The sequence below is a fragment of the Corythoichthys intestinalis genome, chromosome 10, assembly GCF_030265065.1.
Source record: "Corythoichthys intestinalis isolate RoL2023-P3 chromosome 10, ASM3026506v1, whole genome shotgun sequence".
In the NCBI taxonomy this organism is placed as follows: Eukaryota; Metazoa; Chordata; class Actinopteri; order Syngnathiformes; family Syngnathidae; genus Corythoichthys; species Corythoichthys intestinalis.
Genome location: NC_080404.1, coordinates 58,447,495 through 58,474,800, shown reverse-complemented (window position 1 = coordinate 58,474,800; position 27,306 = coordinate 58,447,495). Strand labels below are relative to the sequence as shown.

Sequence of the window (27,306 nt, the reverse complement as noted above, 5' to 3'; positions counted from 1 at the left end):
TCTTTGTTCCTCCTCACTACTCCTCCATGACCCCCCTCCCCTTTGTTTAAATTTGACCTGTCAATCATAACTCATCCCCTCCTCTGCACGTAGTGTGTCTGGCGTAGTTACGCTGCCGATGAGAACTCGGTTTCCGTTGCAACCTGGAAGCCTCATTTGAAGGCGTTGCATACCTGCAGCCCTGCCAAGTAGGTGGACCCCTCCCCAAACCCTTAACCCCCTCCTCGCTTGTGGACTCGAACATGGCTTCCACATCTTTCTCTTTCTCCTCCACCATCTTTGTGGTGCACGTCAATCTGTTCGCCTTTATCACATCGGATCATAAAGCACAAACGCCATGCATGCATTTGAAATGAACAGCTGCATTTAGTAGTTCATAAATAAACGGGAACGGACGTGTTGCTCGGGTGAATAATATCACATATTTAAGAGCGAGTCGATCAAAAGACTCGTCTGACATTCCGAGCAAGCGCTGACAGCAGGTATCGTAACGCCCGTTCCTTTGAATTAACTCAAAAGTGTGACTCAAACTTTAGTATTAATCAGAGGAAGCTCTCGGTCTCCAAAAGGTTGGTGACCCATGTATTAAATCAAAATGTATTCCTTTTCCACGGCCAGCAGAAGATATCTCACCTCTGTGAAGTTGGCCCCCCATCAGACGCAAATTTATATCAAAATGATGCTGTGAAAAGTTTTGTTTTTGCTGCCATGGTTTTTGAGATACAGTGATCCCTTGCTACGGTGGAATGAAAAAGTATCTGAATCTTTTGGAATTTGAGAAATCCCCATCAAAGGTGATCTATGTCAAAATCACACAGATGAAAATACAGTGTCTGCTTGAACTAAACCTATAAATGTTTGGGTGGTTTTTCATATTTTAATGAGGATAGCATGCAAACAATGACAGGGGGGGGGGGGGATAAGTAAGTGAACCCTCTGCCTAAGGAGACTTAAAGTGTAATTGAAACTAGGGTTGTTCCGATTATGTTTTTTTGCTCCCGATCCGATCCCGATCGTTTTAGTTTGAGTATCTGCTGATCCCGATATTTCCCGATCCGATTGCTTTTTTTTGCTCCCGATTCAATTCCAATCATTCCTGATAATTTTCCCCGATCATATACATTTTGGCAATGCATTAAGAAAAAAATGAATAAAACTCAGACAAATATGTACATTCAACATACAGTACATAAGTACTGTATTTGTTTATTATGACCATACATCCTCAAGATGGCATTTACATTATTAACATTCTATTACAGCGATCCATGGATAGAAAGACTTGTCATTCTTAAAGGATAAATGTGACTTTGTATATTGTGAGTAAATATTGCCATCTAGTGTATTTGTTGAGCTTTCAGTAAATGATACTGCAGCCATTCAGCCCAAATGCATGATGGGAAGTGCTACCATGACTGTGCGTAGGGGCACCAATTGATATATCTTCTCTGTTTTGGGAAAGAACATTGGGTGTTAAGAAAATGATCAACTAACACTTTTCTTCCCCACATTGCCTCCTACGTAAATTTTAATTGTTGAGAGAGGGAATGTAAGGCTTTAGCCATATAAAAAAAGGCTCCAAAGGCTGTCAAAATTCTCTCTACTCATTATACGTTGCGTTTAGCTCTATATACTGGCAAAACGGCGCGATTGAACGCGACAATGCGTGTGTCGTACAGCGCATGCGTTAATTATTTAACGTGATTAATTAAGAAAAAAATCATTACCGCCGTTAACGCAATAAATTTAATAGCCCTACTTTCAGCCAAAACTACTCTGGATGAGTGTAAGACATTTTGTCTGTAACGTTATATACAATTAGAAAACGATTTCATTAAAAAAAAAATATATATATATATATTAAAAAAAGGCATGTCCAATATTTTTTGGCCGATTCCGATACTTTGAAAATGACGTGATCGGGACATCTTTGATTGAAACCAATTTTTACCAAACAATTTAAGTCAGGTGTGTTCCCAATAGGGATGCAACGATACAATTAAGTCATGGTTCAGTACGATTTTTAATACGAGGAACACGATTTTCGATTCAATTCAACACATTTAATGCTCTGAAACAAAAAATACAATTTTTTTTTTTTTTTAAACGTTTTTTTTATTTTGCAAACCAGCAAAAATAACGCCATCATATAAACATGCATTATAGTGGATAATATTTATGTGCTTACTTGTTACTGATCTGAAGAAATTTTGTATTAAAGTGCTGGGAACAATCTTTACTGGTCGTAAAGTGAGGTGGGGCACACTGTTGATTGCTACAGCTCTCTTAGCAGGTATGTTTACCACATGTGAAAAACATCCTATTTCTTACGTACTGAATCAACAATATTTGCAGCATGGTCACTGGGTTGGATTTATTTGGCCTGCTTGACTTCTATTCAGTCATGGCAGTTTTTAATTCATCGATGTAGGATGTGGACTATGCATCCCATGATCACTCTGGGCTCACGCAGCCAATGACATGGGATCTAACGTAGCACATCTAGGTTGCTATTTAATGATATTTAGTGTGTGCGCGCGCGAGTGTTGTCGGGCATTAAAATAAGTTAACATTATTACTGCACAACACCAGCATTTGACAATCGACTTTCATAAACTGGATGAGTTTGAATTACAGCGCTCCTAATTTGCCACTCATTGTTCATCATGTAACCGTGAGTTGGCTTTCTCTGACCCACGGTCTTAACCTGTCTGTTGTCAACAAGGTTATTCGTAGCAGTCAATTCAGCAACAATATGTTGGCGGACTTCATTGTACGTTACCGTAAAGACAGTCTTATGTACGAGTGGGGATAGCATATTAGCTCACCCAAAATGCTGCCAAAATTGAAGCCAGTGTGGTAACGCCATCAGTTAAAAAAAAAAAAAAGTTTAATATCTATAAAACCGTAGCAGCGCAAATAAAAGTTTTTCCAGCACAGACTAAAGGTAACATTTCCAGAAGGAAGTGGGGCTGGCTGGACTTGACTTAAAAAAAAAAAAAAAAACATTATTTGTAATAACTCCAAAACCGTAGCAGCACAAATGAAACTTTTTACAGCACAAACATGGCAAAAACAAATGGCAATGGCAAAAGTTTACAAATCACCTTCACCAGAGAAAATAGTTTGTGAATGCTGAATTGGTAGGGGTTCGCTGTACAAAACAAATGTGATAAGACAGATTTATTGAATCAAAACAAATGCGTGCTTATGGCGATCTGAGCGCAACGCACTTTGCCACCACCAGATGTTCTTTTTGCTCCGGCACATTCTACCTCCCATTATCTTCTCGTTGTGCATGGCCGAAGCTCGCATGCGTTACCTTTCTAGGCATCCCGAGCGTGCGCGCGCGTCTCTGACTTTGACTTGACTGTTACCCCATATTAATCCTCTGGAATACTGACCTCTCTCCTCCTTTGTCTCCTCCTTCTCATCTTCGTCGTCACACTAACCTTTGAAGGAAAGAGCAGGGCGAGACGGCTTACAGGTTTGTACAACGCACACACGCAATACATGCGCTCAAGTCAACATGTCTGCAAGCATGTTCCTTTGTTTAGTCTCCACCGAATGATCGATTGGTGTATTCAAGTCAAGCAGGCCGAACGTGACGTATTCGATAGTCCAGATCGAGGGTGTCAAACAAACGGCCCGCCGGGGAGTCCGAATTGGCCCGCGGGCTTATTCTGACAGACATGCACCTCGTGTCTGGGTCATACTGTAAATGCACCAAAATGAACAGGAAGTGACCCGTAAATACCCCCAAATCAACGGGAAGTGACCCAAAATCAACAAGATCAATAGTAACTGACCCAGAAATGCCCCCAAATCTGTAGGAAGTGACCCAAAATCAACAGTAATTGAGCCAGAAATGTGCCAAAATCAAAGGTCACTCCTAAATAAACCAAAATTAACAGTGACCCCGTAATGCCCCAAATAAACAGGAAATGGCCCAACATCAGGGGTGAAAGTGGGCCAGAACGGTCAGGAACGCAGTTCCGGCATAAGATTCAAGGCCGGAAAGCTGTTCACCTCGGTACACGGTCCTTTGATTCCGACAATATGACAGCAACTGTCAAAACGCTATGTTAAAAAATGCTAAGCTGCCACACATGCATTTCAGCTCCAAGAAGAAAACAATCTACCAATATCAGATTTACATACAGAAGTATTAACAACAAGCATAATAAAGTGCTTGTGTAGCGTAATCCCTTTCCACCAATTTTAATTCTTGATTTTATTCCACGGACGGCATGGAGGTTTCCCCAGCTGCTGCAGTAATCCGAGTCTGACGATGATGAGTCACGTCAATGTGCGAATCCACGCAACAAAGCAAAACGCCTGGACTCATTTATCCGTTCAATTGAATTCAATTATTAATTAATATAAATAATCATTCAAATGGCTGACATACTGACATGTGATCAGCAGAGATCACTCTGATTGGTTCAAATGTGCATGTTTTCTGGAACAGCGGGGGAAAAAAACTTGTTGAATTGATGCGACAAAAAAAGGGGAATGCAACATAAAATGGATCAAATCTTTAAGAGCAACGAAAGATTTGAGGAGGCTTATTTATCATATTTAGTTTTATTTACTCTGATTGGGCGGTTCAGAACATCTTAGCTGTCAATGTGCACTTTGGATTTATATTTGTTCATTTATGTTTGGGTACTTATTCATTTCCTTATGATTTAAAAAAAAAGTCAATGTTTGCGCAATCTTCAAAATATATTCCATTTCACTCTGCATAATATGTCGTTTGTACTTATTTTTCTGAATGTATGTTACTTATATCTTTATTATAAAAACAAGAAATGCCCCAAAATCAAAGCTGACCCCCAAATTTAGCAGGAAGTGACCTGTAATTCCCCCCAAATCAACATGAAGTGAATTAATATCAACAGGAAGTGACCCCAAAATGACCCGAGATCAAGAGAGGTTGAACCAATATGAACATGAAGTGACCCCGAAATGCTCCAAAATCAACAGGAAGTGACCCGATACACCAACCCTCAGATTTGTACAGAAATGGCATTTCACATCAATTTGCGTCTGATAGGGGCGGCCCCAACTTCACGGATGCTGTGTTTTCTACTTGGAACAGCAGTGAATACACCCAGTGAAATGAATCACGTTTAAATGAGTAGAAAGTTGTTTTCTGACAGCAAGTTTAATAAGCCTGATTGAGTTTTTACGCTGCGGCAACATTTGGCCGCCACCTGCCGAGCCGACAACTCGTGAAGGGATTTCCACTTTGTCTTTTCCTCTTTTTTCCCTCTTTTTTACACTCAGTTAAGTGACACAAGCAAAAGTGCTTGTCATCCTCAAACCAAACATTTAATTGCGCCCGCTCACAACCGCATCCAGCATTGCTAGCCCTCGTAAATCCCTGGCTTTAATTAGGCTTTCTTTTCCGAGGAGACGCTTGCTCAATTTGCACTGGTGGAATCATAATTACGCACTTTTTTTCTTTTATTTAAGGATGTTATTGCTCCCTGCGGTTACGCATAAACAGCTTTTTCAATAGAATATGTTTTAGTGCTATTGAAAATGATAGCTAACCCTTCCCGTTCCAATGGTTCGACCGTCTAGAATCGTGTCGATGTTAGCTCATTGGCTGCCATTGATGGTGCTAAAAGTCCAGTTCATTTTGACAATCAAAATAGATTTGACGTCTCGTGCTGTCAATGGTACTTAAATGTGAACACTTTGGGGGGCATTTACAGGTCATTTCCTTTTCATTTTAAGGGTATTTACATGTTACTTCCTGATTATTTCTGAGTCACTTCCTGTTCATTTGAGGACATTCCCGGGTCACTTATTGTTCAGTAACCCAAAATCAACAGGAAGTGACCCGTAAAAGCCCCAGAATCAACAGGAAGTGACCCTGGAATGACCCAAAATGAACTCTTTGGCTAAATAAATTGAAAAAAAGAATAAGGACATAATTTAGATAAGTCTGGCCTGTATTTTTTACTGCGAAATTTCTTCACATGTTTTTTGTTTGTTACACATAGCTTAACTCTTTGGCTGCCATAGACGGCAATAGACGCCCAATCCATTTTAAGTTGGAGGGGCTCGAAGAGATCATTCGATTGCTTCCAGAAAACGTGGCTCACTTCAGTCAGCGAGCAGTCAACAATAACATAGGGACTGCATATAAGGGTTTTTGAACACACTACAAAAAAAAACAAAAAAACATGCGATTCCGAAAAGGGAAACACAAAAAGGGTCAGTGACAGTAGATCAGGATAAAAAAAAAAAAAAGATATTTAAAAAAAAAAAAAAAAAACAACCGAGGGAAAACCGCAGTGAGCGGCAGACAAACTAAAAAAAAAAAAAAAAAACGAAGTAATAATGCAGCGAAGGGATATGCAAACTGTCAAATGGCAGCAAGTCAATATTTCGGCAAGCCGCCTAGGATCAGTTTAAAGAAACTGCTGATGAGCTGGAATTGGACGCTGGTACAAAGTCATCCCACGTCTCTGTAACAAAACAATCTGACCAGCAGCAGAATGTGACAAAATCATGCCAGTCGTCACACTACCTTCGCTTGCTAGCTAGCACAGCTATTCTCCCAATACAGTCCAACCGCGTCATCACCCCCAGCGTGCATTTCGTGTGTTTAACATGCGTCCCTCCCTGGCTTGGCAATAATATGTGTTTCTAATAACATTTTAGTAAAAGAGAACGATTGTGGCTAATTTGAGCCTACAATTCTTCTCCTTAAAAATAGTGCAACAACCCTAGAATACAAAAAAGAAATGACCAAAGAAAGGTAATGGAGTGAAAACCCAAGACACCGAGATAGTACAGCTATGTTGTCTGACTGTGTTTACTCTGCACCAATATTGTATGTGTGTGCTTGGCTGAGGGATTTCTACTCCCATCCACACCTTTTTAATATCCTCTTCCTTTTCCAATGCGCCCTAGTGAGGGTCACGGAAAGTTCTTCCGAAGGTATACTAGGAAATACAGGAGGTACTTCCCAGCATCCCGGCCGCCCTTGTCCTAACTAATCTAAGCGAAGCGCACCGCAAACTGACTAATAGCATGGACAGTAGACTTATTTTTCTTTTTCAATCAAAATCACTGGAATTTTTACTTAAACGGACCAAGCACTGTGTGACAGGCACGTTGGAGTGTCAATACAGTGCTTAACAGTTTTTAAAAAATCATTCAGGTTAGGCTAAGTATTAGTAATTAACATTTTTTTCTGAGTACGTTCCTGTGATGATGACTACGCAAAATGAAGTTGAGTTACTATTGTGATTAGGCTTGTAACTGTACACACAAGTCACGGTTCGGTAAAACAGGGAAGACAAAAGGGCTTTTTTTTCATCACAGCATTTGGAAGTTTGTTCTATTGGCTAAAGCATAGGCTTCATAACCTATTGACGTGACACTGGAAACGGGGCCGATTGGTAGGGGGCCCATTTTCAAAAACTTGAAATATTTTCAAAACCAAAGCTGCTACCAACCTAAAACCAAAACAGGCACCTACCTTAGCCATATATGAATTTCCATGAGCAGCGGCATCAAAATATTCAAAGTTGTTCCCTTTTTAAAATCCCGAGTATTTTTTAGATAAGTATAACATAATTTAAAATGGCTATAAAACTCTAAGATTTTCCACAAATTGCACAAAAAACACCAAATGCAGAGATAATCACCAATATTTTCAGGATCAACAGCAATATTTGACATATATAAGTTTTTGACCAAAATAGCAACTTTTTTTATTTACTGCAAGTTTTCAACAGCTAATAAATCCCTCAATTCAACATCAAAAACTCAATACTTGAGGGAATTAAGCAGAATCAATTATTAATAGTATATAAATAGATTATTAATGATTAATTCTATATTCAATCACAACTTATTACAGAATAGAATAGCCATTATTGTCATTATACACTATATACCAGTGGTCTCAAACCGACTCCACAAAGGGCCGCAGTGGGTCCTGGTTTTTGTTCCAACAGATCCAGCACAAACAGTTCAACCAATGAGGTTTCTACTAACATAAGCAGCACCTGATTGCAATCAACTGATTACACTTGTAAGAAACCAGATTGGTGAAAAGGTATTTGTCTCGTTTGGTTGGAATGAAATCCAGTACCCCCTGCGGCCCTTTGAGGACCGGTTTGAGACCACTGCTATATACTGTTAGCGAACAAGGCTAGCGGCCACTTGACGTAAACAGAGCTTTTCTGGCGAAGATTATTGTGAATAAATGCTTAAATCCCCGAATGCTTCATAGATATGGATGTAAAACAGTCTCAATTCTTGGTTAAAAGCAAAAAAAATGTGCGGTTAGCATTTATTTTACATAAATATGTCGAAGTAGAGTGCTGGTCTGTTAGCGAATGAGGCTAGTGGCCGACTGATGTAAACAGAGCTCTTCTGGTGAAAATTCTTGTCAACAAATGCTTAAATCCCTGAATTATTTATAGATATGGACATAAAACAGTCTCAATTCTTGGTTAAAAGCAAAAAAAAAAAAAAACAACGTGCAGGTAGCATTTATTTTGCATAAATATTGCCAACTATGAGGTTAGTCAGTTACGAAAATTAGCTGCCTCCATGTGTCAACAAAGAAGAAAATTCCTGCGAATAAATGCTTCAATCGCTGAATTCTTTGTAGATATGGATGTAAAACTTTCTCGATTCTTTGTTAAAAGAGTAAACGAAGAATGACGCCAATGCCATAGCGGTTCCCATTCTCCCATTGATTTTTTTTCACAACGTTTCAAAATGCATGCAAGGTACGAAAAATATAATATTTACCTTGAATCCTCAAACAAATCCCTCCTGAGACAATCTTTCCTTTTTGTATGTGATACAGCTTTTGTAGTTCTTTAAAAATCAAGCTTGATTCCAGCTTAGACATGAGCGTGAGTCATCTTTGCCTGACTATACTAAATGAAGCTCCGCCTCCTCTGATAAGGCTTGACGCAAACAATGACGAAGTGCCACGTCAATAGGTAATGAAATCAATCGCTAAAGCTAAAAAGCAGCTCTTAAAATAAATTGACGACAAATTTGTCAAATTGTGTCACAACATTCTTAAATTCAAGTTTATGTGCAAAAGTTGAAATAAGGATCAACTGAGGTGACAGTTCAAGTCAGATAGCCCTCACCAGCTAGCAACCTTGGTATCGTTTTTATAAATAGAGCAAAAATAAATACTTACTCGGTGTTTCAATTATTTCAGCCTTGGGCTAGCGCAGTGGTCTCAAACCGGTCCTCAAAGGGCCGCAGGGGGTACTGGATTTCATTCCAACCAAACGAGACAAATACCTTTTCACCAATCTGGTTTCTTACAAGTGTAATCAGTTGATTGCAATCAGGTGCTGCTTATGTTAGTAGAAACCTCATTGGTTGAACTGTTTGTGCTGGATCTGTTGGAACAAAAACCAGGACCCACTGCGGCCCTTTGTGGAGTCGGTTTGAGACCGCTGGGCTAGAGGGAAGTGAATATTTCCTGATTCGGAAATATAAAGTAAATACACTTCAAAAAGTATTAGTAATACTGCATTCGAAAGTTCCCACTCTGTACATTCAGACGTGCACCGAACCGTGATGCCCGTGACGTATACAGATACCGTTACACTCTTAATTGCGATTTAATGGCGTGTTTTACAAAAAGATATATATTATTTAATGTCTTGTTTTGGGTTATTTACGTGTATTGTTGAAGTCAAAATGAGATTTTGTGCTTGATGAAATTCTCAAATACCCACTTTGGACTTGAGGTTCATAACTCTTTATAGTGCAAGTGACTATTTTTGGTCATTAAAAAAAATGATAAAACCTGGCATCCACATATGTGAATATTAAATTACAATTGTAATTATATACAAATAGCGTGTGCACATGAATGCCAGGTGTATATGTTATATTATATCATATATATACAGTATATTTTTTTAATATTAAACGTATCAAAGAAAATGGAAAAAATATTTAAAATGATAAATAGTTGCATTTATTCTCTGTTCTTGGCCCTGCTGCATTGCATGCTGGTTCGTTTTTACGCAATTGCACCGAGCACTTGACTGCATCTTCGCTAAAAACGCAAAAGTGCATGGTGTCCATTTTACGAGACTTCTAAAATCATTTTCTCTAGCCTTTTAGTGTTTCGATTAACGCTTCAACCGGAAGGTCTCATGGATTGTAAAAGCTGGCTTCCTTTTGAGAAGGTGCACGGATAAGATTTGTTGCTGTGGTAGTCCCTTGTTCCAATTTTACTGAGCAATACAGAATTATTTTGGCATATTCATATTACGGTGACGTTATGAAAAAAGAAGCCATATACAGTCTGGAATGACATAAGAAGTCTAATCATTTTAGTCTCATTTGTAAACGGACTCTAGAGGCATAACGGTACAAGTCACGGTTTGGTATGTACCTCGGTACGGGGGTACACTGTTCAGTACCTGTTTGGTCCAACAAGTTAAAGTTTTTCTATTTGCGAAAATTAAAAAGCGGATCTTATTAAAGCGTAAAATAAATAGATGAGGAAATCCAAAATTTGTATTTTTCTTGTTCTAACATTCTTTAATTCACAAAAACAGACAACACGCCCTCTTTTTGTAGGGATCGACTGAGGTAACTGTTAAAGTCAAGTAGCTCCGGCCAGCGCGATAATTAAAAAAAAAAATTAAAATATGATGTTGGATTACACACAATTAACTGTAGTAAAACTTTAGCAGTGAATATTTTTTTTCCTTATCAGATGTATAGGCTAAAAAAAAAAAAAGACCAAAAAAAAAAAAAGAATCGTTCCAAAACTGAAAAAGCATGTCTTTAAATAGTGCAAAAATGATTACTCACTCAGTTTTTCAATGACTTCAGCCAAAATAAACATTTCCTGATTTAAAAATATATACACCTATGACTTTCTTAGTAGTGATGTCGGTTGTTAGTTTAGGTGCATTACCTCTACCGCCCCCTTGAGTAAAGGAGGACTAACTCTGACATGGATTTTTTTGGGGTTTGGTTTGTTTTTTAAATCAAATTCACTCGGCATCCGACCACGTGCACCAAACCGTGATGCCCGTACCGCGTACGAATACAAATATCGTTACACTCTTAACGTAATCTTCTGAAATCTTTTGAAAATTCAGCCCTTTAAGCTAGTTTCATTTAGCAACGCAATGTGTGGCAAGCATGTCTGTCATGTACAAACAAAAAAACCTCAAGAAACCATTGCCGTAAATATACGTAAAGTCTGTAGTTATGATTTTAATTTGCCATATCGGTTGATTTGGCCATTTTACACACTCCATCAAAGGAAAACTTCTACTCTCGCAAGCTAGTTTCACAAGATTCATTTGGTAGGCGATTTATGTCAAAAATGAGTATACCCACAAAAATTGTGGACGCAAAGGAAGTCTGCCATTTTGGTTCCCAGTTGAAGCATGAAATTTGACAAGCATGAGTAGACCCATAAAGACCTCCCAAAAGGTCATGCCTGAAAAGATGCTAAGAGTCGGCCATTTTAGGGTGAAATGTCTTCGGTTTAATCCGGGACTCCTCAGTAGTTTGTCTTGTCAAAATTGTGAGAAGTAGATTCTAGATTACTGTGACAATGTGGCTCTGAATTTTTTGCTTTTGAGCATGTCATCTAAATGAGGTTTGTTATGAAGGACTAACTTAATGACTTAGTAAACTTAGTGCGTTCTCTTCCACCTGCGCCACGCAGTCAAAAGCTGAGCTTCAAGGAACGAGTTCGCATGGCGAGCCCGCGAGGTCAGAGCGTCAAGAGCCGCCAGGCGTCCGTCAACGACCGCCAGCGCTGTTCCCCCGGCAACGAGACGGCGAGCGGTGAGCTGATGGGCCAAAGCCCCGCCAAGGTGCAAAAGAGCTGGAGCTTCAACGATCGCACGCGTTTCCGACCCTCGCTCAGACTCAAGAGCCAGACGCGCAACACGCCTTCAGATGGTGAGCTCTTACCTACTATATCTTTTCATACAATGTGATTAAACTTGTCCTCGTCTTCCAGTAGATGCCGGCATGACCACGGAAGATTCTCAGGACGAGCGAGGCTGCCACTGCGACGTCACGGCTGAGGACCTGTCCGCTCCCCTCAAGGCGGTCATCAGAGCTGTCAGGTGAGACAACTCCCGACCTTCTGCGTCATGGAAAACAACACAACTGTGCAGCAGCGTGACGCTTCTCAGCTTGCGAAAAATATGTAGGGTTGAAGAAATAATCTGACTGTTTGAGGTAGCACTACCATTAGAGACCACCTCCTCCTGAAAGTTTTCCCAGGGTGTCGGGTTGAGGCTCCGGGGTAGCTCACCCCGTTGGGTACGGTTATAACAAAGGCTCAACTGTCACATCTCAGCGGGGGGGGGGGATACGGACAACTGCGGAGCCCACCGGGAATAAGGCGGGGGCCACCGTAGCGAATGGGCCGATCATCTTACCATCGTCAATATTATTCGGTCAGTAAACGCGTCACGCAGAAAGGTAACAGGGTTCTTTGGTTTCCTTTGAGGAGGTTGATGTTCTCAGAATGTTTGCTTTGTTAGGCGAGAGAAGCAACAGTGGCGAGGGCATTTAAACTGCTACCCTCTGCTGTTATTTCAATGTCATTACACATGCACGCCTGCCGTAAGATGACGCCAAGCTATTAAGTTTTGTTTCAATACAGTGGTATGAAAAAGTATCTGAACCTTTTGGAATTTCTCACATTTCTGCATAAAATCGCCATCAAATGTGATCTTCTCTTTGTCAAAATCACACGGATGAAAAAACAGTGTCTGCTTTAACTAAAACCACCCAAACGTTTACAGGTTTTCATATTTTAATGAGGATAGTATGCAAACAATGACCGAAGGTGGGGAAAATGAGTAAGTTAACCATCACATTTAATAATGTGTGGCCCCTTCTTTGGCAGCAATAACTTCAACCAGACGCTTTATGTAGCTGCAGATCAGTCTGGCACATCGATCAGGACTAATCTTGGCCCATTCTTCTCTACAAAACTGCTGTAGTTCAGTCAGATTCTTGGGATGTCTGGCATGAATCGCTGTCTTTAGGTTGTGCCACAGCATCTCAATGGGGTTCAAAGACCTGTTAAGTTTCACGATTTGGTCGGGAGACTCCCGATTTTGACCCCAATGCTCACGCCTCACGATTAGAAAGCCAAATCTCCCGATTTTCCAAAAATGTCAATTAAAAAATTTTTTTTTTTTTTTACGTTTTTGTTTGTCACCGTTTTGTAACGATAGCATTCGGCCCGATTCGGAAAGTGACCAACAACGAATAGCCTGGCCGTCTCCGACTTCCCTGCCCTCCCTCCCCTTCAGAGCTGGAAAAGCCCAACGGAAGAGGCGAAGCACCACCGACTTCCCAAGATGCTGGCACTAATAAACCGGCTTTTAGACTGGTTCAAGTCTTTATTTTGGAAGGAAGAGATGGAGCTGACCCTGGTCGGCCTCCAGTATTCGGGAAAAACGACGTTCGTCAACGTAATTGCCGTAAGTCTTACCTGCCAGCGATAGCTAACTAGCCTAATGCTAATAGCATTAGAGCTAATGATGGGAGAACGATGACGAGGAAGAAGTCGCTGCTTTACTCTGTGTTTTCGTGGATCAAACATCATGGAATATTAAACCAATGCGGTCCTACCCCCACAATATATGAATTTAAGTGAGAAAGCGTATCGTTACTTACTTGAAGTTTAATCATTTAGATTCGCTATTTGCTAAAGCTAAAGTGTATACTATACACGTTATTACATTATATCATTATTACTGTGCTGAAACAAAAAAATATAAAGTTTCAATTCTAGGTTACAATTCAATTAAAAAACTGCCATGACAAAGATACTTTTAAAAACAAATACTGTATGATTAATTTTACGAAACCCTAATTGGAGTGATGGTTGATGAGATGAAGAGGCTGCTGAGGAAGCTGATGTCCAAATTTGTGCAAATGGATGTGATCAGGAAAGCTGAGGATATCCTAGATGTTGATTACAGGAACAAGGAGAACTGGCATGACACAGGCAACATAGCAGTATCACATGATGCCAGACAATACATGGAGCAAGTTGAAGACTATCTCTGATGCCACCAAAAAGAGGTTCTTTGACAGTGTAGTTAATTTTTACACAAGTGTTGTGACCAAAATGAACTTGAAAAAAAATGGTTGCATTTTGTCTTAGCGATTGTCGCGCGCGCGCGTGTCATCGGGGTTGGCAAACAGAAATCTCCCTATTTGCAATTTCTACAACTTAACAGGTATGGGTCTGGACTTTGACTTGGCCACTCCAGAACGTGTGCCGACTTTTTTGATAGAAGGCTAAAATAGCAAATACAGATACAGTGGGGCAAATAAGTATTTAGTTCTCCTACTTGAATAATTGGAGAGGCCTGTAATTGTCAACATGGGTAAACCTCAACCATGAGGGACGTAATGTGGGAAAAAAACCCAGAAAATCACATTGTTTGATTTTTAAAGAATTCATTTCCAAATTAGAGTGGAAAATAAGTATTTGGTCACCTACTAACAAGCAGGATTTCTCGCTGTCAAAGAAGTCTGACTTCTTCTATCGAGGTCTAACGAGGCTCAACTCGTTACCTGTATTAACGGCACCTGTTTTCGGGGATTTAAGCATTTATTCACAAGAATTTTCAACAGAAAAGCTCTGTATACATATGGCGGCCGCCACATTGACAGACTAGCATCGTACTTGACATATTTTCATAAAAAAATGCTAACTGCACGTTTTTTTTGTTTTTTCTTTTGCTTTTAACCAAGAATCGAGTCTGTTTTCCATCCATATATATAAAGAATTCAGGGATTTAACCATTCATTCACAAGAATTTTCAACAAAAAAAGCTCTTTGTCTGTTCACTCTCAGCCTTGACAGCCACACCAACAGTGCAGGCCCCCTATTAATCGGACCTGTGTTTCGTCAATATCATTATGAAGTCTATGGTACTAAATACAGTGGGGCAAATAGGTATTTAGTCAACCACCAATTGTGCAAGTTCTCCCACTTGAAAAGATTAGAAAGGCTTGTAATTGTCAACATGGGTAAACCTCAACCATGAGAGACAGAATGTGGAAAAAAAACTGAAAATAACATTGTTTGATTTTTAAAGAATTTATTTCCCAATTACAGTGGAAAATAGGTATTTGGTCACCTACAAACAAGCAAGATTTCTGGCTGTCAAAGAGGTCTAACTTCTTCTAACGAGGTCTAACAAGGCTGCATTCGTTACCTGAATCAATGGCACCTGTTTTGACTCGGTATAAAAGACACCTGTCCACCACCTCAGTCAGTCACACTCCAAACTCCACTATGGCCAAGACCAAAGAGCTGTCGAAGGACACCGGAGACAAAATTGTAGCCCTGCACCAGGCTGGGAAGACTGAATCTGCAATAGGTAAAACGCTTGGTGTAGAGAAATCAACTGTGGGAGCAATTATTAGAAAATGGAAGACATACAAGACCAGTGACAATCTCCCTCGATCTGGGGCTCCGTGCAAGATCTCACCCCGTGGCGTCAAAATGATAACAAGAACGGTTAGCAAAAATCCCAGAACCACACAGGGGGACCTAGTGAATGACCTACAGAGAGCTGGGACCACAGTAACAAAGGCCACTATCAGTAACACAATGCGCCGCCAGGGGCTCAAATCTTGCTCTGCCAGATGTGTCCCCCTGCTGAAGAAAGTACACGTCCAGGCCCGTCTGCAGTTCGCTAGAGAGCATTTGGATGATCCAGAAGAGGACTGGGAGAATGTGTTATGGTCAGATGAAACCAAAATAGAACTTTTTGGTAGAAACACAGGTTCTCGTGTTTGGAGGAGAAAGAATACTGAATTGCATCCGAAGAACACCATACCCACTGTGAGGCATGGGGGTGGAAACATCATGCTTTGGGGCTGTTTTTCTGCAAAGGGACCAGGACGACTGATCTGTTTAAAGGAAAGAATGAATGGGGTCGTGACTCATGTATCGAGAGATTTTGAGTGAAAATCTCCTTCCGTCAGCAAGGGCATTGAAGATGAGACGTGGCTGGGTCTTTCGGCATGACAATGATCCCAAACACACAGCCAGGGCAACAAAGGGGTGGCTTCGTAAGAAGCATTTCACTAGCCAGTCTCCAGATCTCAACCCCATAGAAAATCTGTGGAGGGAGTTGAAAGTCAGTGTTGCCCGACGACAGCCTCAAAACATCACTGCTCTAGAGGAGATCTGCATGGAGGAATGGGCCAAAATACCAGCAACAGTGTGTGAAAGCTTGTGAAGAGTTATAGAAAACGTTTGGCCTACGTTATTGCCAACAAAGGGTACATAACAAAGTATTGGCTCCATCTTATTTATCGGAAATGTTAACTTTCCGTAACTCTGGCAGGACTCTTCGCTCGATCGGCCAGCTTCTTTTAGATGTTCCGAGGTTGAAACGTAAACAGTGGGGAGACCGATCCTTTGCGGTTGCTGCCCCCAGGCTGTGGAATAGCTTTCCCCCCGAAATCCGCACCATCACGGATCTAGGTCTTTTTAAGTCTCGGCTAAAAACACACCTTTTTAGACTCGCCTTTTACACAGATTAGGATAGCCTGGTTTTATTTGCTTAAGGGTTTTTTAATGTCTTTGGATTTTATCGGTTTTACTGTTTTATATGCTGGACTTTTATCGGGATGCGCCGTCTTTGTTTTATTTATTTATTTATTATGTCATTGTATAATATTTTCCTGCCTTTTATTTATCTTGAGCCATGTTTTGTTGTAAATCACTTTTAGGGCCTTTCCAATTTTTTAAAGGGCTGTATAAATAAATTTGATTGATTATTGAGATGAACTTTTGGTATTGACCAAATACTTATTTGTCAGACCAAGACGACGAGGTGGACTCAGTTGTGGAGTTTCGGGCAAAAAAACTTTTATTTTGAAAACAGAGGTTCTTCCGCTGCCATGCAGGATGAGAAAAAGTACAAACAGGAAGCGCTCCAACGGAGGAATGAGTCGGAATGACTAGAATCAAAATTAAGGTTTCAAACACAAAAGCACTCCAAAAGGGAGATGAGGCAAAAACATAAAGCGCTCCAGATGGAGGAAAAAGTCAAGCTGGCTAGGATCAAAAGTTACAAAAACAAAGCGCTCCAAATGGAGGATAATGCACAGAATAACTATGATGCAGTAGTTATTGCGAGAGGCTGACGTGACTGACCTTAGATGAAAGACACTTCTGCACAAGACAATGGAAACTAAGGCAATATATACACAGGGGGTAATGGGGAACAGGTGGAAACAATAGGTGATTAGGTGACCAGAGGAAGGGCAAGTACACAGACACGAGGAGGGTGAAGCCTTCAAAATAAAACAGGAAATGACATGACATGACATTATTTTCCAACATGATTTACAAATAAATTCTTTAAAAATCAAACAATGTGATTTTCTGTTTTTTTTCCCACTTTGTCTCTCATGGTTGAGGTTTACCCATGTTGACATTACAGGCCTCTCTAATATTTTTAAGTGGGAGAACTTGCACAATTAGTGGTTGACTAAATACTTATTTGCCCCACTGTACATAAACCATGTGTTGCCTGCTTATTTATGGCTTTAATTCTTTTGCGGCTCCAGACATATTTGTTACTTTTTTTGGTCCAAAATGGCTTTTTCAACATTTTGGGTTGCCGACCCCTGGGTTAGTACGTCTACTAGTGATAAACTCGTTTCAATTCACAGCAGAAGGATGAAAAGAAGTTGTTTTTCTGTTTATTAGTTGTATCGTAGAATATCCTAGAATGATTTCCTGACCCACGTATACAGTAGATAATCATATCGCGAGATCGTGAGCCAGCTATCGCAAATCTTATCGTATTGTGAGATACTCTGATTTTCCCACTCCTAAGGTAATGACTGTACGATTTTGTGTGTGTGCGTTGGTCAGAATCATGAGTTTCCACGTGGCCAAAAAAAAGTTCAAGGAGACGCTGCGTCCGTATGATGTGAAGGACGTGATTGAGCAGTACTCGGCGGGACACCTGGACATGCTGTGTCGCATCAAGAGCCTTCAGACCAGGTCAGAAAATAAAAGCCTGCTTTCATCTTCATGTTTCCTTCCGCAGGCAATTTGTAACCTTCAGATGCCAGGTTTTTGTGATCATTTGCAAACTTTTTTCTTCTGCCGCAAAAAGCCTGTATCTGAAGTGGGGTGTGTAGAGTTTTTCTCTTCTCTCCCTCAGACTAGACACAGTTGTAGGTCCTGCTCCGAGGCCCCTCAGCAGGCACGCCAAGACCTTTTCCTCCCCGTCCTTGCATTTGTATTACGGTCAGGCCCGAAGGAAGTCCTCTGCACCGGGGTTAGACCCGTTCAACTCATTCTATGCTCCCGCAACTAACACAACACTAATATCTACGATTTACAACGTTGAGACACGAGGCTGGGGAATGAGACGATTGTAATTGTTGATCGCGAATAATTTCAGGTCGGTTTCGGTAATCCACCGCGACATATTTAAAGCGATCAAACCTTGAAATTTTGCATCATTCAACTCTCAAAACGATGAATATTCATACACAAACGCCTCGGGAACATCCATAGACAAGAAATAGAGCAATATTCACAGGCATATGCTCTTTGCACTCTACCAAAAACAGCAACAAAACCCTATCGGGTCTTCTTCTTCTTCTTCTATGTTACTGTAGTGCCACACTGCCCTCCCAGTGGTAAAGGTGCAACCTCTGTGAAGTTCTGTGAAAAAGTATCTGAACCTTTTAGAATTTCTCACATTTCTGCATAAAATCACCATCAAATGTTGTCTTTGTCAAAATCACACAGATGAAAAAAACTGTCTGCTTTAACTAAAACCAACCCAAACATTTATAGGCTTTCATATTTTAATGAGGATAGCATGCAAACATTGACAGAAGGGGGAAGAATAAGTAAGTGAACCCTCTGCCTAAGGAGACTTAAAGAGCAAATAAAATAAAAAAAATTACCAAACAATTTAAGTCAGGTGTGTGCCCAATCACTCATGAGTGGTTTAAAGCTGCCCTGCCCGCTATAAAACACACACCTGGTAACAAATGTCTTGATGAGAAGCATTGTCTGATGTGCATCATGGCTAGGTCAGAAGAGCTGTCTGAAGACCTGCGATCAACCAGTGTTGATTTGTATAAAGCTGGGAAAGGATACAAAACCATCCGTAAAAGTCTGGCTGTTCATCATTCAACTGTCCTAGAAGTTGTCTACAATTGGAGAGTTTGCCACTGTTGCTTCTTTCCCAAGGAGTGGCCGTCCACCAAAGATGAATTCAGCGCAGAATACTCAGAGAGGTCGAAAAGAACCCTAGGGTGTCTGCTAAAGACTTATAGAAATCACTGGTACAGTTCAATATCACATCACATCAACTATATGGCCAGGAATGGTGTTCATTGGAGGACTCCACGGAGGAAGCCACTGTGGACAAAACAATATTGCTTGTATAATGTTCCCAAAAAGGCACTTGGGCACTCCACAGTTGTTTTGGCAAAATATTTTGTGGACTGATGAAACCAAAGTTGAATTGTTTGTTCAATCAGATTCCTAGGATGTCTAGCATGAATCGCCTTAGGTCATTTAGGTCATGCCACAGCATCTCAATGGGGCTCAAGTCTAGACTTTGACTTGGCCACTCCAGAACGTGGATTTTGTTCTTCTGAAACCATTCTGAAGTTGATTTACTTCTGTTTTGGATCATTGCCTTTGTTGCAGCATCTGTCCTCTTTGTAGCTTCAACTGTCTGACAGACGGCCTCAGGTTTTCCTGCAAAACATCCTGATGAACTTTTGAATTCATTCTCCCATTATTGACTGCAAGTTGTTCAGGCCCTGAGGTAGCAAAACAGCCCCAAATCATGATGCATCCTCCGCCATGCTTCACGATGGGGATGAGGTGTTGATGTTGGTGAGCTGTTCCGTTTTTCCTCCAAACAGTTCAACTTTGGTTTTATCAGTCCACAAAATATTTTGCCAAAACTTCTGTGGGGTGTCCAAGTGCCTTTTTGCGAACATTAAATGAGCAACAATGTTTTTTCTAGACAGCAGTGGTGTCCTCCATGGAGTCCTCCCTTGAACACCATTCTTGGCCATATAGTTGATGTGCGCACAGAGATATTGGACTGTGCCAGTGATTTCTGTAAGTCTTTAGCAGACACTGTAGGTTTTTTTTGGGGGGGGGAGTATTCTGCGCTGAACTCTTGGCGCCATCTTTGGTGGACGGCCACTCCTTGGTAGAGAAGCAACACTGCCAAACTCTCCATTTGTAGATAACTTCTCTGACTGTCGATTGATGAACATCCAGACTTTCAGAAATTGATTTGTATCCCTTCCCAGCTTTATACAAATCAACATTTCTTGATCGCAGGTCTTGAGACTGCTCTTTTGACCGAACCATGATGCACGTCAGACAATGCTTCTCATCAAGACAATTCTTATCAGGTGTGTGTTTTATAGTGGGCAGGGCAGCTTTCAACCACTCATCAGTGATTGGGCACACACCTTAGATTTTTTGGTAAAAATAGGTTTCAATTGCTCTTTAAGTCTCCTCAGGCAGAGGGTTCACTTACTTATTTTTCCCCCTCCTTTCATTGTTTGCATTCTGTCCTCATTAAAATATGAAAACCTGTCACGAAGGGGACGGAGGAACCATTTGCATATTGCAGACACAGGACTTTATTGATGTTGACGGACAAAGGAGACAATCAGGTCAACCGGTAATGGACAGTTGACGTGCTAGCGTATGCTGGAACACTGACCCTGACGCTGAATGCTATTTGTTTGTGCCTTACATACTGTTCTCAGTTGTTCTTTGTGACATATTAAGGAGCGCACAGGCCTAATGATGGAAACCTTTGTGATGCATGAGTGTGATGCAATACGGTGGCATATGACAGAACAGATTTTGTGATGGAAGACTGATGCAATATGCTAGCACATGAGCGCACGTGACAAAAATCTTTGGGTGGTTTTAGTTAAATCACTTTTTTTCATCTGTGTGATTTTGACAAAGATCAGATCACATTTGATGGTGATTTTATGCAGAAATTTGAGAAATTCCAAAAGGTTCAGATACTTTTTCATACCACTGTATCTATTCATTCCTATATGTAACGGTTTGGATCTTTCAAAGCAGGGGGTGCGGATGATTGACGAACGTTTGATCTGATTGGTTGTTGAAAGCAGTGGGCGTGGTCGACAGATGACGAACGCTTGATCTGATTGATCTAGAAAGCAGGGGGTGCGGTGGACTGCAGCTGGACCCTTCTCTGAAGTTGGTCCTCCATCAGACGCAAATTCATATAAAATGATGTTAATCATTGCGCTGTAAAAAGTTTCGTTTGTGCTGCTTTCGTTTTTGAGATATTTACAATTCTTTTATAGGTCAATACTGACAGTTCAAATGGATTGGACTTCTACTAGTGATGAACTCATTTAAATGTATCGATAATTTCTGTATCGCCATATCACGAGATCATTGTTATCGTAAGCCTTATATCGTGAGGTACCCAGAAGTTCCGACCCCTAGTCTCCCTATTCCGTGTCGGTACATTTCACACGGACGCACATACACAGTTTTAAGAATAGGTACATTCATGCACAATCGAATGATCCTATAGGACAAATGTAGTATAACTGCACTAACAGTGTCTGTTTTCTGTAGTGTGTACATGGCATGGCCAGTGGTGCAATCTCTGCTATTGTAGAGCTTTGTAGATGACACCATAATTTCAGTAATCGTAGGTTATAGTCATGTCTTTTCGTGCTAGCTGCGCATGTGTGTGACGCTGGTGTTTCTGCTGTCTGCAGGCAAGCCAACTTGAGTAGTCGTCTCAGGAACATGTCCTCTCCCGCCCTGCATTACAATTACGGCAACAGGAAGAAGAACTCGGCTTCAGGGTCGCCTTTTATTTTTCATCATCATTAGTTTGGAACTTTTAGTTGTGTAGTATTTCATTTCTGTCTTGACCGTTTTTGTTGCAATGCGGGTGAAACTTGTCGATTAACCGCTTTGCCGAGTGGTTGCCGTTTGCATGGTCTCACAATCAGGGAAAGTATGAGATGGTTTTGGAAATGCTGAATAAAAAGAAGAGACGTTTGAATCAGAGATCTTGGTTAAGCGGAGTTAGTAGCTAAGTTAGAAGCTCAACACACTGGAAGGAGTTTAAAAATCAAACATTAGTGGAAAAAAACTTACATTTTTATATATTTGTGGGATTTTTAAAAAAGATTTCCAAAGTGAGATTGAACATATTAATACTTAAAAAAAAAAAAAGTTAAGTACCATATTTTTCGTACTATTAGTCGCAGTTTTTTGATAGTTTGGTACGACTTCGTAGTGTCAGTCATGGATAAGGTTTTTTTTTTTTTTTTTTTTTAAAAAGGACAACTTCGAAATCCAAACTGAGCCCTGGACAAGATTCTGACTCAGATAAAGGACCTCATATGAGTCGTGGTAATTTTTTTTTTTTTTTTTAAAAAGCTAAGACTGAGAGCTCAAAGGCAAGGCTATACAGTCAAAGCTACGTTTCGATAGGATATACTTTCACCGGGGATGAGACGAAACCTACTCCATTATGTTTCACGTTCCATCAAATACCACACTAAGTAAGAAGTATAAGTATTGAAAAATTATAATATATTTAGAGTGCCTGTGGCAACTTAAAAAAATCTTAAATAGCATTATTATGTGAATTAGAATTATATTTTGAAACAATTCGAGTATATACAATAATTTGGCAAAGCGCAGATGATGAGAAATTAGTCTTTTAATCTGAAATTTAACCCCGCCTGTCATTATAGTGCTCTAGCGTCCCCACCTGGAGGGTGACGTCAGCAGGGTCACAATTTCAGCTGATTTAGAATTCAACCCATTGAGGGGGAATTATTCAGAACGAGGAAAATGCGACGAAGAGAGCCACAAAATGTCATTGTTTCAATCTCTCTAGTCCAATATTTTTACAGGATATTCTTTTTATCTCAGTATTTTTCCACAACTGCTAAATAAATGATAAGTTCATGACAAATAACAGTGCTAAATGGAATATGAAATATTAAAAATGCTTTTATTCAGTACGACATGGCAAAACTACTCCATAATCATCAAAACTGTCGACTTCTTGCACCTCCTGAACGATATTTTATGCCACTGGAGTTAGTCTGAATTTTTTCATTTCCCTGCCCCGGCTCCGCAGAGCGTAAACAAACCAGGAGGTGTGACAGCTAGCCGACATGCTAACCCGAACCGAGCAGTGTTTCCAAGTCTTATTCTCGCCTTTTGAAGTGAAAAAAAAATCACACAAAACTACAACGGATCATGTCACACGATTATCTTTGCCGATCGTCAACCCCCGGCGGCCAGCAAGTTACAGCTCGTCATCCCTTTGCTCCGGGCAGGACAGCTCGTTTGCAGGGGAAGCAGCTGGAGAATGACCGCCGAACAAGCCGGAGGAGGAGGAGGAGCGCGTAGCTGCCCGAGCCCAACCCGAGTATAGTGGCGTATTGCCGGGCGCACGAAGAGGGCAGAGGGGAGCTGGAAGTCTGGACGATATGGAGAACCGCACGAGCATAAGCCGAGTATAGCACTCTCCCGGCAGGCACGCGAAGAGGACAGAGGGGGGTGTGCGACAAGCTGCTGGTCATCGACCGAGTGGCCTTCTCGGTGGACAAGGAGCATTGTAATCTACAAAATGCAAGCCACCTCCTTATTAAAACGTGTGCCATGATCCCAGTATTTGACAAAATACATTTCCTCGTAAGTCCAATGGTCCCACACTTGTTTTGGCCAATCTCCCGGTGAATGGGAACTTTTTGAAACCCAAAAAGGCTCACACGCCTCTCCCTGGTGCAGCAACAAAAGCCTGCAGCACATTTGGCTGGCGTAATGCGAAAAATAAACAATTTAATCCACAAAATCAGCTGAATCCGCAGTCAATCTTCATGCTATAAAGCAATGCTGTATTGTGAGTCAGGAAGTCACTCAATTTCATGGCACGGGATTCAAAAAATTGAATACATAAATCGATTGCTTCCACACACATCCAAGCGGTCCATTTCATTCAGGAGCATAAAGTACCACGTGAAATATGAAATAAACATGCTTTTTGCTGTCATAGGCACTTTAAGGTATACTGTACAGAAAGTCATTTTGGAATATTTTTAGTTTAAAAAGATTTTTTTCTTTAGGAAAAACTTGCCGTGACTAAGAAAAGGTTGAAAAACACTGCTCCAAAAGTAATAACAACAAGAAAAACAAGGCTGTGATGCACGCAGGCAGACAACAACATCACTAGCATTGTTTATAGCATCAATTCCCAGGCGAATGTAAGACCTTTTCCGAATGGAAAAGCATTAAAAAGACAGATAACATTATCAAGACAAACGGAAAAACGTGTACCTTTGGAATTGAAATGTCTTTTGTTGGATTATGGAGCAGTGCACGCAGTCACCATTCAAGATAGCGTTCTAGAATTAAAAAAATAACATTAGCCTGTTTTTGGATATCATTTGGTCATGTTACTTTACATTAATTCCTCACTCAATTGTTGTTCTTCATGAGACTTTTGGTGAATGATGAGACTACGGTATGTTGTTTTAAGAAGAAGTAACCATCTTCATGTTTTTTGTGAATGTTACTATATTAGCAATCATGCAACAAACCCTAACCCCGCCCCCTCCTCCTTTTTCTACTAACCCTAGCATCCAGGTTTGTTCCTCTACTTGAAAGAAAGTGCACTATGCCCCGACTTCTATCCATTATTGTCCATTGTTTTCACACCAGTATGTGTGTTTGTGTGCATTAGGGTGGATCAAATCCTGGGAAAAGGCCAGGTTGCCGTGGATAAGAAGATTAGGGACAAACTCAACCCGGATGGAGATACTCACGATGGCGTCAGCATGCTGGGACGGGTGTGTAAAGTGGAGAGGCAGGTGAGGAGGGATGACATCAAAACATGCTCCCAGACTATTTTTATGTAAAGGGTTCCTGACAATTGGACTCGAGTCATAAATTTGATAACTCGCAACTCGACTTGAAAAAAAACGGAGACTCTGACTTCACTCACTTGAGCTGGGAGGGTCCGAGACTCGAGTCGACTTGTGAGGAAATAACTTGAAACTCGTGAGACAATGACTCGAGACTCGACAAGCTGACTTGGAAAACTTATTTTTCACATTGACTTACACTGACAGTACGGTATCCCTCAATGGTGAAGGAACATGTGACTCAACTCGACAACCTTTTGAATTGACACGACTCCTCTTTACAACCTTGTAACTCGGCTCAACTCGACATGATCTCGAGACTTGACTCGACATAACCTCGTGACTCGACTCAACTTGACTCGACATAACCTCGTGACTCGACTCGACTTGCCCGCAACAGGTAAGACTCGGGACCTACTTGTGACTCGGACTTGACTCGCTTGAGCTGGGTGGGTCTGAGACTCGAGTCACCTTGTGAGGAAATAACTCGAGATACTACTCGACTTGTGAGACAATGACTCGAGACTCAACAAGCTGACTTGGAAAACTTTTTTTTCCACATTGACTTACACTCAATGATGAAGGCCTTGACTAGCCTGTGACTCAACTCGACAACCTTTTGAATTGACACGACTCGTCTTTAAAATCTTGTGACTCTGCTCAACTTTACATGACCTCAAAACATGACTTGACTCCACATAACTTGACTTGCCCACAACAGGTAAGACTCGGGACCTACTTGTGACTCGGATCATAGTGCCTGGTGCATTTCTCTGAAAGTTTCCTTCCCATGCAGGTTTCTTCCATCGAGTCCAAGCTGGACTCCCTCCTGGACGTGTACCGCCAAGTCCTGCAGCGAGGTCCGTCGGGGCTGGCCTTGTCCTCCCTGCCCCTCTTTGAGCTGCAGCGGCACCGCGACTCCGATTACCCGACTTCCATCTTGGACCGAGACCCGCCCTCCCCGCAGGGAAGCGACGGCAACATCCACCCGAGGGGTCTGCGGCTTATCCTAGCCCCGGCCGACAGTGACGAGGGTCCTCCGGACTCCGCGCCCCCATCCTACCCGCCGTCCACCGCCTCGCTGTCTCCGTCGCCCCTGCTGCCGCCCGACAGCCCCTACCCGACGCTGGTCACCCCCAACGGCACCAGGCGGGCCCACTTCCCCGACCTGCCTCCTCCGCCTCCTTCCGGAGGGGGCTTTACCCTCCAGCTGCCTCCCGTCACTCACCCCTCCCACCTCCGCTACCCCGTCTCGGATGCCGCGGTGACACGCGGGGGCGGCCCGGCCCCGTCCGTGGTGGTGGGACCCGGAGAGGAGTCCGGTTTCGTGCAGCTCCGGGAGAAACCCGGCTGCAAATCGGACGCCGCCTGGAGGCGCCACGTGAGCCTGGAGGTGGAACCCCTGCTCACGCTGTCGCCGGGCAGCGTCCCTTCCGCGTCCGATTGGGGGGGCGCCCTCGGGAAGTCCCTCTCCATGCACGATCTCAATCGACACGGGGCTGACGACTGGAGCGGGAGTGGACTCTTCATTTGCGAGCGCAAACTGGGCGCCGCTGGCGACCGTTCGGACTCTGACGTGAGCCCCGCCGCTGCCCGGGATTCGCGCCCTTCAGATTTCCTGGCTCAGTCCCCGCATATCCAGCTGGCCTGATCGCACACACTCACAGTCAATCACTCAATGCCACTCTTTGGGAAGCCACTTAAGAAGCCTTTTTACACGAAATGACATTTTTCTCGCTTGTGAATGTACAATTTCTTGCTCCGTTTTGTTCATTTTCATCAACTTGGTTTCACAATGTGTATTTGTACTTCATACACAAAACTAGCACGCTAGAGCAAAAGTAAAAAGTTATGTATAATGGGGCTATCAGAAGCCCTGTCACAAAAAACAAAAAAATTAAGACCCCTTCCAAAAAGGTTTGTAATTTACAGCCCTAATTCCAGTGAAGTTGGGATGTTGTGTTAAACATAAATGAAAACAGAATAGAATAATTGATTCCCATGTTCAACCCATATTTAATAGAATGTCACAGGGGTGCAACCGGGTTTGCGGGCGTAAAGTGGGCGGGGTTGAATGAGGGGAGGGTCACATTGAAAGGTAAGATGATGTGCTGAGCTGTAATATAGGGTTTATATCAGTGTTTTTCAACCTTTTTTGAGCCACTGCATACTTTTCTCATGATAAAAATCCCAAGGTACGCCACCAGCAAAAAATGTAATTTTTGGAGGCTATATTAAAGGGATCAACAGATAGAAAGACTTGTAGTTCTTAAAAGTTAATTGTTAGTACAAGTTATTATAATTTGA

The 27,306-nt window shown here is 41.6% G+C and overlaps 1 protein-coding gene across 1 annotated transcript in view; it reads left to right on the top strand.

The window, feature by feature from the left end:
- The window catches only part of kcnq5a (potassium voltage-gated channel, KQT-like subfamily, member 5a), a 113,907-nt gene extending 86,807 nt beyond the window's left edge, over positions 1–27,100 (top strand). The window contains exons 8-16 of the mRNA XM_057848381.1: positions 94–188; positions 3,461–3,487; positions 11,711–11,949; positions 12,014–12,119; positions 17,927–18,058; positions 18,222–18,338; positions 21,826–21,915; positions 24,819–24,945; positions 25,796–27,100. Coding sequence (XP_057704364.1) covers positions 94–188; positions 3,461–3,487; positions 11,711–11,949; positions 12,014–12,119; positions 17,927–18,058; positions 18,222–18,338; positions 21,826–21,915; positions 24,819–24,945; positions 25,796–26,650 — 1,788 coding nt within the window. The 3' untranslated portion in view covers positions 26,651–27,100. The remainder of the gene's footprint in view (positions 1–93; positions 189–3,460; positions 3,488–11,710; positions 11,950–12,013; positions 12,120–17,926; positions 18,059–18,221; positions 18,339–21,825; positions 21,916–24,818; positions 24,946–25,795) is intronic.
- Positions 27,101–27,306: the final 206 nt, after the last annotated feature.